This window comes from Conger conger, chromosome 9 (assembly GCF_963514075.1).
Source record: "Conger conger chromosome 9, fConCon1.1, whole genome shotgun sequence".
NCBI classification, from domain to species: Eukaryota; Metazoa; Chordata; class Actinopteri; order Anguilliformes; family Congridae; genus Conger; species Conger conger.
In genome coordinates, this window is record NC_083768.1 from 48,432,619 (window position 1) to 48,445,424 (window position 12,806).

The following is a 12,806-nucleotide window of genomic DNA, read 5'->3' on the forward strand; positions in this document are numbered from 1 at the left end:
TCTGAACCAGCTTCCTCTGGCCCATCAAAGAAGCCCCAGCTCATTGAAGATGTTCCATCATTTACAAATCTGTCTGTTTTGTGCTTGAGTTGGCCCAGGAGGAGCTTATCAAGAGGCCTCTGTGTCCTCTCGCGATCCGAAATCTGTATCCTGTATCCAGCCGCTCGGAGCTGTATGTGAAATGATGGCATTGCTTTTGGAAGCAGGGTGTAAATATGTGACAAAGGAGACAGTTTTGGTGTCAGCCTGTCAGGGGTTGGTTAGTGTGTTCAGATAGCCATCACCTTTCCTGCTTCATTGTCTAGCTTGCCACATTTGAGTACCAGTGTGATGTCAGTCCTGCCCTCACGACCCCCACCTGTGTCATAAACACCACGGCACAAGCAGTGAATCTGCTGTTTCTGGAAGATTGAAGACTTTTTTTTCTCTCTCAGCACCAGAGACTGAAAATTAGGTGCCGGGGAGAAACCAAGTTTGTGAAACGGTTTGAATTCACAGACTGACAGTGCCTTCCTTATTTATTTTGTTTATGTTTCTTTGTGGTGGAGAGGGCATTGAACACTGCTTGTTTCCAGGTACCAATAGGATGTGTGTTACAAAGTGCTTTGCTTAATGCAGTGAGTTATCTGTAACTATTCGACGGTGACATTATTTTTGTTGTTTTGGATCTGTACTGGTGATGTCTATGGGTCGCAGATTTATGCAGTTATTGAATGCAAAGGATTTGCAACCAAGCACTAAATAATGCCACTTAATTTAAGATTATGATAGTTTGTCATTTTTTTGGTCCCCTTAGAACTATGTCTGTAATTCCTCCAAGGTTCACCTGATATGGATGTAACTGGCCTCAACTTAAAGTTGACAGTCTGAACTTGAAACTCATATACACGGTTTTATTTCTGATCCAATGTGCTGGAGTACAGAGCCAAAACAACATAAATTGTGACTGGACTGTGTGTTATGAGTAGGACAAACTGCTGTAGACAGTCATAATGGTACATGTTCAGTCAAGGAATTAAATCAAGACAAAGAGAGAAAATTGATGTCATTGTATCCTTTTGTATTCTATTTCTATCAAGCTTTGACTCAACAAGCACCATTAAGATTGCCTGCAGAGGTTTATTGTCTGGGTGAAGTTTTCACTCTTCCTATTAGGATAATTATTCAGAGGTTTAAGAGAGGATTGAACTCTCTGACCTGCTGTTGCTATTATCTAAATTTGTTCCAGCTACTATTTTGTCACTGAAAGTTACATAGTTACAGTTGATACTTGTTAATGATCCAAATAATAAAATTTAGTGGAGCTAAATTACTTAGTGGATTTAGTGGAGCTAATAATTAATCCTAAAATGGCGTATAGAATGTTTAGAATGCTTTGGTTTCAGAAGGCTTTTAAATGTATAGTATTTTGTCTGCTTTAGATGATGAATAGGTTATTATACATTGGAGATTATTATTATCATGTTTTATTTATTAGGCAAATTGTTCATGAAGATAGTTATTTTGATTTCACAAGTTTCTCAACCAAATTATTTTGTGTAAACCCCATTAGTATTTCTTTGGCAACCTTACACACATGACTAAAATGTCTAAGGAAATGGGCTGTTTGGTGTGATTTCTCAACTTTAAAGACCAGCGACTCTTTCTGGTACATCAGCACCCACATTCTGCCTCCTCATGCTACAGCCGAGTGAGAACAAATAGTTTTACGGGACATCATGTGTTTTCCGGTGAGAGAACTGCACTGTCCTGAATTCGTGGTGATGGGCTTGAACACACAAATCCAGCATTCCAAATTGGGAGAAATGGAGTAAAACTTGAAAGCATGGCTCAGGATTGTATTCCGATTTTAATTATAAATAATGCTAATCTTGCTGGTTCAGATGTCAGTTTTTATTATATCCGTCTTGTGAAAAAAGAAAAACTCACATGCAAGAGCACTGCACAGCTGATTCTGGTGCAAGCCAACCACCACTTTCCATACTACAAGAAACAAAGTACTACAGGAGACCTGGCACTGAAGAACTGTTACTCACTGAATCACATTTCTTCCCCGTTCTGACATTTGGTCTGAAAAAAGCAGCTGTACCTCTTGAGCACGTCTGCATGCTTTTATGCATTTTGTTGCTGCCACATGATTGGCTGATTAAATATTTGCATAAACAAGCTGGTGTACAGGTCTACCTAATTAAGTGCTCACTGACTGCATGCACTTGCAATGTCTGGGTTATTAGGCCCCAAAGTACATGCATAATGAGTGTCCTTACAGATTGAGGAACTCTGAAATCATTACTGGTTTAGGAGGCTATTGAAACACAAATTGCTTTAGCAGAAGCAAAACAGCCAAATGAAACCACTAGCGCCTCTAAGATATTTTATATTTGACTCAGTTCTTCTGGTAGTTCCTGTTTTCTGCTCTTGTCCTAATTTACGCTGCACGCTGTGTTTACATGTGCAGTGCGCAATGCCATTTTATACATCACGTGTTTATGGCCAATTTATGGCCCTTCTTGTGCGACTGGCAGCCACAATCAGCCCTAACAGAGGCCACACTGGATTCCAGACCTCAGGGCTTGAGTCGGTTCTTAAATGTAGAAATTTTAGTAACCAACTGAATGCATTAGCAGTGCGGTGGTTTCATGTCTGGTTGCATTTGTCATAGCCCTATAATAATGTCATTCGACATTTACTGGATATGCTTACATACTCCAAAACCAAAGGATATGCAAATTGACAAATGCTATAAATGTAATAAAGTACAAAACATATTATTCCCTACAATAGTCTTGATCGTGTACTGCTATAATCGTGTGGTGTCACCTGTGTGAGGTCACATTTGACTCTTAACCAAGGTTTTGAAACCCTGTTGTAATAATGTTATGGCAATTCAGTGGTGTCGTCTTTATGAAAATATATGGGTAACCCTTTCTGTACTTGACACTTGACATAAACATACATAACTATTCATAAAGGTCTGTTCCACTTAGTGTCACTTGACATAAAGGATGATGTAAATTTGACATTGAAAGCGACAGAATGAGCCTCTGAATGGTTGTGTATGTTTATCAGGTGTCATGTAGTGTTTATGTAGGTTTCATGTGTGCATTATGCATACCCCCTTCAAATATACAGTAGTGTTAGCAATATATGTTTATTGTTTGTAAATGCTGTGCATTTTCTACCACCATGGACTATGCTCATGATTTATGCAGTGGTACGAATGACTTTTTCATAGTTGAAGAGAAAAATACATCTTTCAAATTCAAGGCAGAGCCCTGGTCTTGAGGCTATTTGCAGAAGTACCATTGATCCTAATCCCATCCCTGCAAATATTATTTTTATATTGTTTCATTTTTAAATGTACTCAATGTCGCACTTGTTTGTTTTATTTGTTTTATTATTTACAATGTCAAATAATACACCTCACACCGACCGCAGAATACACATAAAGTTGGCTCCAGAATTATTGGCACCCTTAATAAAAATGGAGAAAAAAGGCTGCATATCATAAGCAACATGAATAAGGCTCTATATTTTATGTTCAAACATATGGGAAAATTATTATTTAAAAACTATTTAAACTTTTATTTCAATACCTTTACTCTCATGTTTCAATGTTTTTTATTTATTAATCTGTTTTTTTCTGAAAACCACAGGTGCCAAAATGATCAAATTATTACAATTATTGTATTTAAAATCAAAAAAGTGAAATTGACAATACAATTTTACTTTCATTTAGTTAATCTCAATCTAAAGGAACCATATATTCACTAGAGTATAACAAATGAGGTAACAAGTGTGAAAAATCCCTTTGTCAACCATCAGCATGGGAAAAGCCAAAGAACTGTCAATTGGTTGATTCCAATGAATCGTAGTTTTTAGTTTACAGCACTTTTTGTGCATATTTATCAAGGGTGACTATAATTCTGGAGCCTACTGTACTAACATGGGATACAATGCCAGTTCCAGTCTATTTATAAAATGTAGCACTTATTTATGCTTGTGCTTAAAGTTTCTCCCATTCACCATGTAATATGTCACAGTGACAACTCTGCTGGGTCACGCCGCCCACGTTGATGATAAGAACCTTAATCATTTCTCCTCTGTACAGTCCTGGTACACTTATCAGATGGTGTACAGCAGGGATCAGCAACTGGCCCTCAAATCCAGCCCTGGTTTTCTTTTCTCCCAGGTAATTAGTGCTACTGATTGGCCAGACTGTCTTTACACCTGACTTCCAGGTAATGGAAGGGTGGAAAACCAGCAGTCCTTAAGGACTGTGAGTTGCTGATCCCCGGTGAACTGGATGTAAACTAAAGATACTATTCTCCTGGATTCAGGCCGATGTAAACATAGAATCCTCTGCTCCAAGAAAATCTCAGCACGAATGTCTATAAATTCAAGTGATTGTCTAGGAAACTGAGTATCAGTTTTCGAGCATGCCTGATAAACATTTAATGTTGAGCAGACTATCTGATTATCTTATTTACTGGCATAACTTATCAGACCATAGATTATCTTTGTGACCTCGCTTCAGACTTTACACAGAGCTGTTGGAAGCCAATTTGTCAAAGGTCTTAATACTTATTTCCAGGCACATGCCTGTGCGGTTATCTGTGACTGCCGATGGTTGTAAAAAAAATCCTAAAAGAATTGTGTACACAATGGGAGAAGGAGCGAGGTTCAACAAATTAATATACCGTTCACATGTCTGTTTTGTTCAGCATATTTCAGAAAAAACCTTCCAAAATATTTTGTTCCTTTCATTTTGTTATAGATTTAAGGTTGCTTAAGGCATTTTGTGATGATTCATCACGCTTTAAGCATGCCTCATTGTCATCAAAAAGAAATTTACAATCTGAGGACATCTGTGATCTCAGTGCCTGGGATGAGCTCAGTAAACAAACTGTTATGCAAGGTTTTACAGCGTGCTGCTGGGAAGTGTAGTTCACCACCAATGGCACGCACTGGACTTGCTTGCTGAACTTAACCCTTAGTGTTGCGCACATGTACAGCAGCCTGTTACCGGTTCTAGAAATACACAACAATATTAATACATACAAAAGCTAATTCTGCCAAAAGGGGAAAGACGCATCAATAGGATACTGCTTACTGGCAGTAAAAAGGCACAGGTATGAACAGAGCAGTGTGCCGCAGGCCTCTCAGACCCCGATGCGATCTTCATAAAGGGCGAGCAGAAGCAGGATGCCCCAGCCTGACAGCAGACCCACATTCTGCAGGAAGAACGTCAGCCAGCCCTCCCTGTTCGAGTGGATCATGGACGGCAGCTGGGTCACAGAGACAGAGGGGGAATCAAAGAGGGTCACACACAATGGGCAGAGAGCAGTGACAACAGCTAAGGAGTACTATAAGCACTGCGTGTACCTGACCAAAATTTATTTACAAAATGTATAGTATCAAATCCAAGAATTACATCATTAAAATACGTAAGTATAAGTATTAGTTAACTTATGAGAAAAATAGGATGTGTACAGTTCCATTTATGAACTATTCATGTGAGAAATACTGTATGCAAAACACATATACATGTATTTTAATGTTAATATAATCTTTCTTATTTAGAAATACAGTATAAGAATGATTATATTCTTAAATAAGCATAACCTTTTAGGAAATGTGGAACAATATATTCAGATTATTGCATGCATGAAAGTGACAGTAATGCACACATACATTATTTTTAAATTCAGTTTCGACTGTAGGACAAACACTAAATGTAATGCAAATGTAGCAAGACTATCAAACAACAAAAACTTAAATGACTCTTAGGACTGTGAGGCTGAAACGTACCATGTCTGCAAGCCCCACATACAAGAACAGACCAGCTGTGACTGCTGCAATCCATTCCTGGGCTGATGGATCGGTGGAGACAGAGAGCGCAATGTACAGTCCAACGAAGGACGTCAAAGCGCTGCCAAAGTTCAGTACCAGAGCTTTCTTGACAGATATCCCACAATGCAGCAGGAAAGCAAAATCGCCTGACAAGAGACAAGAAGAAGTGGTTAAAAAAGTTGTGATGTGTAGTACATATGCCACAATAAATATCAGATTTTTATACAGAAAATATTACTGTATATGACGGGATTTTTTTTCGTGGAGCTATGCTGATACGTGGGTGTGTTGTCACTCACCCAGTTCATGGGGCAGTTCATGACAGAGAACAGCCAGGGAAGTAGCCAGCCCAGACCTCCAGGACACAGAGAAGGCAGCTCCAATGGCCAGGCCGTCTGCAAAGTTGTGGATTCCATCGCCGATTGTGATCATGTAGGGGATCAGACGCTGCTCTGGAGGGGAAAACCGACACTGGGGCTCAAAGAGGGAAGCAGTGTGCCATGTCAAGGGTCAAAGGTCACAATATCCATGCTTTTGTATGTCGATCACTTAAAAGCCAATCACAATGTTGTTTGACAGTATCACATATAAGTGGAGACCCATACAATGTCTCAAATTTATGAAACATACAATGTTTTGGGTAATTGAGACCATTATCAGGTATCTGTTTTTCTATTCTGACTCATCCATTACTGTAGGTGTACTAGAAGGTATACTTTTTAAATGTTGTTTTACAGGAAGTAATGTTAAATGAATCACTTGTGCATGTCTGCCTTATGAATAAATAATCAACAACAGTGCAGGGCTTGTCATTGGAATCAAATCCCTAAGTATCTACTTGACCTGGGAATGTTTTATAGGTGGGCCATTCTACAGAAGTTGTGCAAATTGAGGGTTGGAAAAAGGGTTCTTTTTTTTTCCCAACAGGAAGCACAAGGTAAATGGTTATTTAAAAAAAAATATATCTATTATTACTGATTTATATTTTGGGTTCATAAGTGTAAAATGATCTAATGAATTATGCAACATTTAAATATTTTATTCGTCAATTTCTTACTTTTATCAGAGAGGGATTGTAATTTGCACGTCTTCTGTAGAATGGCAGGGCAGTGTATATAACTGGATTACCTTTTTTGGTCAAACCAGGGATTACAGTGCCAAATTCTAAATCATACTATCTTTGTGAGGTAATGCTGATATGGACAGCAAGTGTGCAGTGTGAAAACACCACACAGGCTTGTCCATGTCAGATGTCACAGAGTTAAGTGTTATGTTGATATTTTGCTAGAACACAAGTGTGTAATTAAGGACAGCAAAATATCATCTACAGCATGGAGGCCATTTTGCTAACTACACTGTTGCCAGCTACACTGTTCACTATTTCTGCAGTATGACATTATATCCCTCCTCCTAGTATATTTGCTGGAGATGACCTAAACACTCAAAGACAACAATGACTAACGCTAGCATGTGATGAGCTTTAAAACCCAGACTCAGAAAGTCTGAAAACAGCTGAGCATACCTCTCGTACGACTATCTGAACTTGAACGTGCTTTCTCGTCGTCTTCAACCTGGATAGAGGTCATATTTTTCAGTTAATTTCATACAGAGATCTTTGACAAAATGAACAAAATATGAATGGTGGTGTACTGGAATATTTACATGTGCTTAACCACATGGTCTAATACCCATCAGAATTCAGTGGGGGAGGGACTGAGGGGTACCCATTTAACATTCTGTCACTGCCCAACTGAAAAAACAGCTGAAGCTAGGTTTTGAAACAGCTGGTAACTGGTTGACCAGTTCAGACCAGCTCCCAGCTTGACATGGTTTGACTAGCTCAATCTATGCTCTGAAACAGCTGGTAGCTGGTTGACCAGCTACTGGCTCAGACAAGCAGCCAGCACTAGCTGGGTGGGTGACCAGCTCATACCCAATAGACCAGCTTTATGTCCAGCTTGGCCATGCTGGTTTACCAGCTCATACCCAGCTAGACAAGCCCATGACCAGCTTGACAAGCTCAATTTTCAAGCTAACATTAGTCAAGCTGGCATAGCTGGATTTTACAGCATGATGTTAAAGCCATTTAAATATGCAATGGCACATCCCACTACACACAGATGTCTACTTGCATTTCATTTTCATGAACATTATTCCATCAAATCTACACTTGGTTAGTTAACTACTAATTAATATTGAACTGGACATTTTAATCTAAATCCTGTCAAATAAGCATTGAAGCTTCCTGTGACATTCTGAACAGAACCATTCCCACTACTGTAATTCTTACAATAGACACCATGCTCTCTCTCAGTTCTATCAAACCAAAGACTCTCCTTGCGATGGCTGTGGCATCTTACCAGGTCTGCTTGTGAGGAGGACTGTCTGCCCATCCTCTCATTCTGGTACATCTGTATGACTTTCCCATGGTCGCAGTGGTGGGGATCGTTTTCCTCCTAAACCAAAAAATGGAGGTTTAGTTTTCGCACCTAGTCAGCGTCTGTTTCCAAAATGTACAGTGTTTCGGCAAAGCAAATAAAGTCCGCTGCATTCATCAGAACCGCTGTTTAAACACACTGTTTGCAACTGCTGGCTATCTACTCCCAGCAGGTGTTTGATATCACTGGCAGATCTTGAGCAATATTTTCTGGAAAACGTGCTCTGTGTATTACTAGGTGTATTATTACATTAAAATATCTCTCTAGCTTGATAAAAAAAGGTCCTCAATCTCATGTATATGCCATCTTTAGCTCCTAAGACCCGGCAATTCATTTTTGTCCCCTGTAGGGGAATTGAATCTCTGGTTTTATTTTCAAGAACCATAGATTCTACTATGCTGCAGCCTAGACTACAAGTGTCCTTAAATTTATAAATACATAATAAAAAAGAAATTATATATTTGAAAATATTATCACTGCATGTATGTGTTTTTGTCATCCCACAAAGTTGCATCACGTAAAAAATGTTAATTCCTTTTTTTGCCATTTCTCAGGAGGATAAGTCAAAGTCTTAGAAGGTGTTAATAAATCAATACTGATTTGGTTTCATACTTTAGCGATATGAGTGAAAACATACGCTGTCGTGACTGTGACCGTGACCGTGACCGTGACCGTGACCGTGACCGTCGTGGCTGCCTTTGTGGGTCACGATGGAAAAGATGGTCTCCATGAGGAAGAAGTAGTAGATCCCCGCCAACACCACGAGGAGCTTGTAGGTGTGCTCGTGGCCACTGCCGTCATGGTCGTCGTGAGAGTGAAGGCCCAGGAACTTGGCACAAACACCAGAGACACAATCAGACGCAAACCACCCCACACATCATCATCACAACCCCCCACGGCAACACGGACGGCCTCTCTCTCTCCGCGCCGTTCGGACCTCGTGTTCCCCGCCCGAACGCCATTACTTCTCCTTACAGTAATGATGCTGCAGGAGTGATATCCCTTTGACAGCCTGATTGCGGCTTTTGGCCACAGTTTTGAAGTGTATCTTAATTCAGTGCTCCGGAGCGGGGAGGCGATGTGCTGCTGCAGATTGCTCTGGGGAAATAAAATTTTGAGGAATTGCCTGGCCGCAGTATGAGGGATTGTTCAGAAGAATTGTCCTAACAATTGCATTTCTCTGAGCAAGCAAAGCTGAGAAGCCAAAAAAGAAGAAGAAGAATGCACAACTGTCTTTCTCATCGGGGGAGAGCACTTCTGTTAAGCTCGAACTGTCTTCAAAAATCCCAAGAGCTTTCAACATATGCAATTGCTGTTTTATGACTCCTATATTTATCTAAACCAAGATCTGTTTTCTACATTATGAAGTTATTCCTTTCTAAGATAAAAAAGGTTTGTTCGATGAAAAGTGCTTTTCCAGTGGAACATGGGCTCAGAGAATGGATTTCTTACGAGAGGTGGAAAATCCAGGTTCAGAAAGTAAAAGTCCTCCCCAGTATTTTGTTCCAATTACCTGCATTGGCTAATATGCTGAATTCTTCAGCCAGGGCCTGTGTTTGAAATTGCACAATTGTTTAGTTGTGCACTCATGTTCTAGCAAGCAAGAGCACCAACAAGTCAACTACTTAGAATGCAAGGACATAAAACCGGTTAATGTGACCTGTGAGATGCACTTGTTCTATATCATTATGGCATTCAGGTTAGACTAGCAGCAGTGACACACAGTGCTTTTGTGGTTTACATATGTTGGTATAGTTTTATTTATAAATAAAAAGGGAAAATACTTATCAGTATATTAAGGTTAAGATGAGGTAAAATTTGATGCTCATGGCTAAGGTTAGTCATCTCCAGTCAGTGACGTTAACTAGTACTTGTAGTATTTCATTAGCTGCTGAATATTGATTGAATATTTAAAATTCTTCTTTGCTGTCAGCTCTGAAAACACAAACTACTGGGAATGGAAAGAGTACATTTTCATTACAACAAGAGAACTTCCGGTGAATTCTATGTGTACTTGCCAGTTTGTACCTGAGTTTGGGACACCCTTGTTCACGTGACCATTAAGTTCCACACTTGATGTAAGCACTAACTAGTCCACAAGTATTCAATTTGAGACACGGCCCAGGAGGCACTGTAGAACCAGTCAGTGAAATCATTCATTCATGGGTGAAATTAACACATGGCTGGGCCTTTACTTTCTGAGCCCTGAACTTTCCTCCTCAGCTTCTTATTCTGACACATGCTGTATGATGAGAGATGTTTTGGAAGATGTTTGCTGCTCACCGCACAGGTGCTTACCACAGGCAGGAGGTGCAAGATGGCGTCCCCTGTGAGAGAACCCACGGCCAGGCTGATGCAGAACTGGATGGCGACCTGAAACAGGGTGGTGCAGGCAGTGCAGAGCAGGATCACGATTCCAAACACGGCCATCAGGCAAATCACCAGGTTGGCCAGGCTGGCGTACAAATACACTGTAAGAACAACCATAACAACATTGCAGCACTGTCAGAGCCCCGCAACCAGCAGAAAGGGGGTGGGGAGGCACGTTTCAAGGACCCTGCCTCAGGCAAAGTAGTAAGGAAGTGACTCACATCTTAATCCTTATTTTATATTTAGAATGTGAAATCATAAATCTAGGACCATCACTGCCTACAGTACACTGCTTATTGGGTCAGTGCAACCTCATCTGAAACACGTGTAGCCAGCTGCCACATCGTTTTCACCGTGCGAGTCCACCATTCGAGTTAAACAGTTACTGCCCTCGGGGGATTACACAATTTACGCAGCAATGCTACGTCCAATTATGCGCTGCCTCACAACTGCTCTGACTGCCACAGTCAGCACAGAATGGCGAAAATTCTATCTGGGTCATAAAACATATGACTGCAGAGGGCTATTGCAGTCCTTTAGCTGGACGCATGACCAAAAACCCCAAACAGAGGAACGTTTCGTAGGGAGGTTCCTCGTCTGTCCCACAGAGAGGTGAACCTGAGGCTCGTTACTGAAACAGGTCCCGAACTGTCCAATCAACATACATAATGGAAAATGCTAGAAACATTTGTGTACCACCTAACAGCTGGCCACACATGCTGGTAGGGGTGATGAATTATTCTCGTTGTATCGCACATTCCAGTTTGTTGCAGATGTTTTTGGACCTTTATGTTCAAATTCAGCTGTTGATGCAGCTTATCAGTCTGACTGATGGGAAAAGAAGTTCAGTCTCATGGCATATACAGTATATAAAAATGCTTGTAATGTTACATTTCTTAAATTACCACCCCTGGTGGACATCTGATTTGAAAACTGCTGCAAAGTGTACAGGAACATATTTTCCATGAGACTGGGTAGGGGAAAAGGCACTCACTCTCCATCTTGCTGAGCTTATCGGGGTGTACGAGGTGAGGCTGGTTAAGGCACGCCCCGCTGAGGACCTGCTGCACCAGGGCTGGGCTGAGTAGGGAGAACTGGGTCCTGGAGATGGTGGAGCCATTCACGTGATGGATCTCCATGAGCTCCTGGGCTGAGAAGCAGGTCTGCAGGACAAGAACATTGTACAAAAACAATCATTAATGCGTGTTATGTTGTGTGTTGTACATAACACTTTCATTTACAGTATATAGAAAACCCTTAAAAATGCTCTTTATGACTACGTCTGATGTACTGCGGGATATGAAGGTTTATGAAACTTTGTGAATAGCATATTGTGCATAGGTTAACCCTTTTTTGAAGGGTCCTACATAAGTCCCATACATAACTCCTTCATAAGCATGACATAGCACATTCATAAGCACTACATAAGCATTCATAAGTGTTTATGTCAATAACCTCGAATAGGCATATAGTGTGCTATGTCAATGAAAGTGTCAACTACAGTGTACAGGTACTGTAATGCTTGGTTTAGCTAAAAGTTAGGTAGTATCTAACACCATCAACCCGAGTCATGAAAACCCCCCAGAGCGCCTGCCTCCACTTGATAACCTGGCAAGCTATTCTGCACAGTGGCCGCTCTCTGTGTCAAAATAAATACTTATACACTTATATAAGGCTTACACATGCTAGACGAAACACTGCAGGGTAAACGGGCACAAAAAAACGGTGTGTGAGCTACAGCTCAAACTTTCAAATTTTACATTGATTCCAAATCCCCCCTCCACCCCCAGATAGTGTCGGTCGGATTTCCCCAAATAATATGTCTGAGCCAGCGGCCCCGGTGATGGAAACACATCATTATGCGCTTCAGCTGCAGCGAAGACTTGGGTTTCACCAGGACCGTAATGAATGCGTGTGCCCAAGTGCCCCGCAGCACCTCCATCGGAACAGAGCAGCCTCGTCCTAATTACACTCCTGCACGGTAATTACCGCGTCCCAGCTGCTGTTCCGCCTCTGCCCCTCTCCGTAGCTGTGCCCGGAGCTCCGGTGGCCGAGGTGGTCGTGTCCGTGGTCCTCGTCTGACTCCCCGCGTCCCAGTTTCAGAACCCCCATCAGGGCCTCCAGGTCTGCGGAGAGACGCGGTCC

At 41.1% G+C, this 12,806-nt stretch overlaps 1 protein-coding gene across 3 annotated transcripts in view; it reads right to left on the reverse strand.

Moving 5' to 3' along the window:
• Positions 1-3,483: 3,483 nt before the first annotated feature.
• slc39a4 (solute carrier family 39 member 4) overlaps positions 3,484-12,806 on the reverse strand; it is a 29,690-nt gene continuing 20,367 nt past the window's right edge. For 2 of the 3 annotated variants that reach the window (XM_061255697.1, XM_061255696.1), the window contains exons 4-12: positions 12,651-12,787; positions 11,656-11,824; positions 10,590-10,762; positions 8,929-9,120; positions 8,214-8,309; positions 7,376-7,424; positions 6,153-6,305; positions 5,812-5,999; positions 3,484-5,288 (exon numbers count right to left, since the gene is read on the reverse strand). In XM_061255697.1, coding sequence (XP_061111681.1) covers positions 5,163-5,288; positions 5,812-5,999; positions 6,153-6,305; positions 7,376-7,424; positions 8,214-8,309; positions 8,929-9,120; positions 10,590-10,762; positions 11,656-11,824; positions 12,651-12,787 — 1,283 coding nt within the window. In that variant the 3' untranslated portion in view covers positions 3,484-5,162. Of the gene's footprint in view, positions 5,289-5,811; positions 6,000-6,152; positions 6,306-7,375; positions 7,425-8,213; positions 8,310-8,928; positions 9,121-10,589; positions 10,763-11,655; positions 11,825-12,650; positions 12,788-12,806 lie in introns of those variants that run through there. The other variant, XM_061255698.1, reaches the window with a different exon arrangement.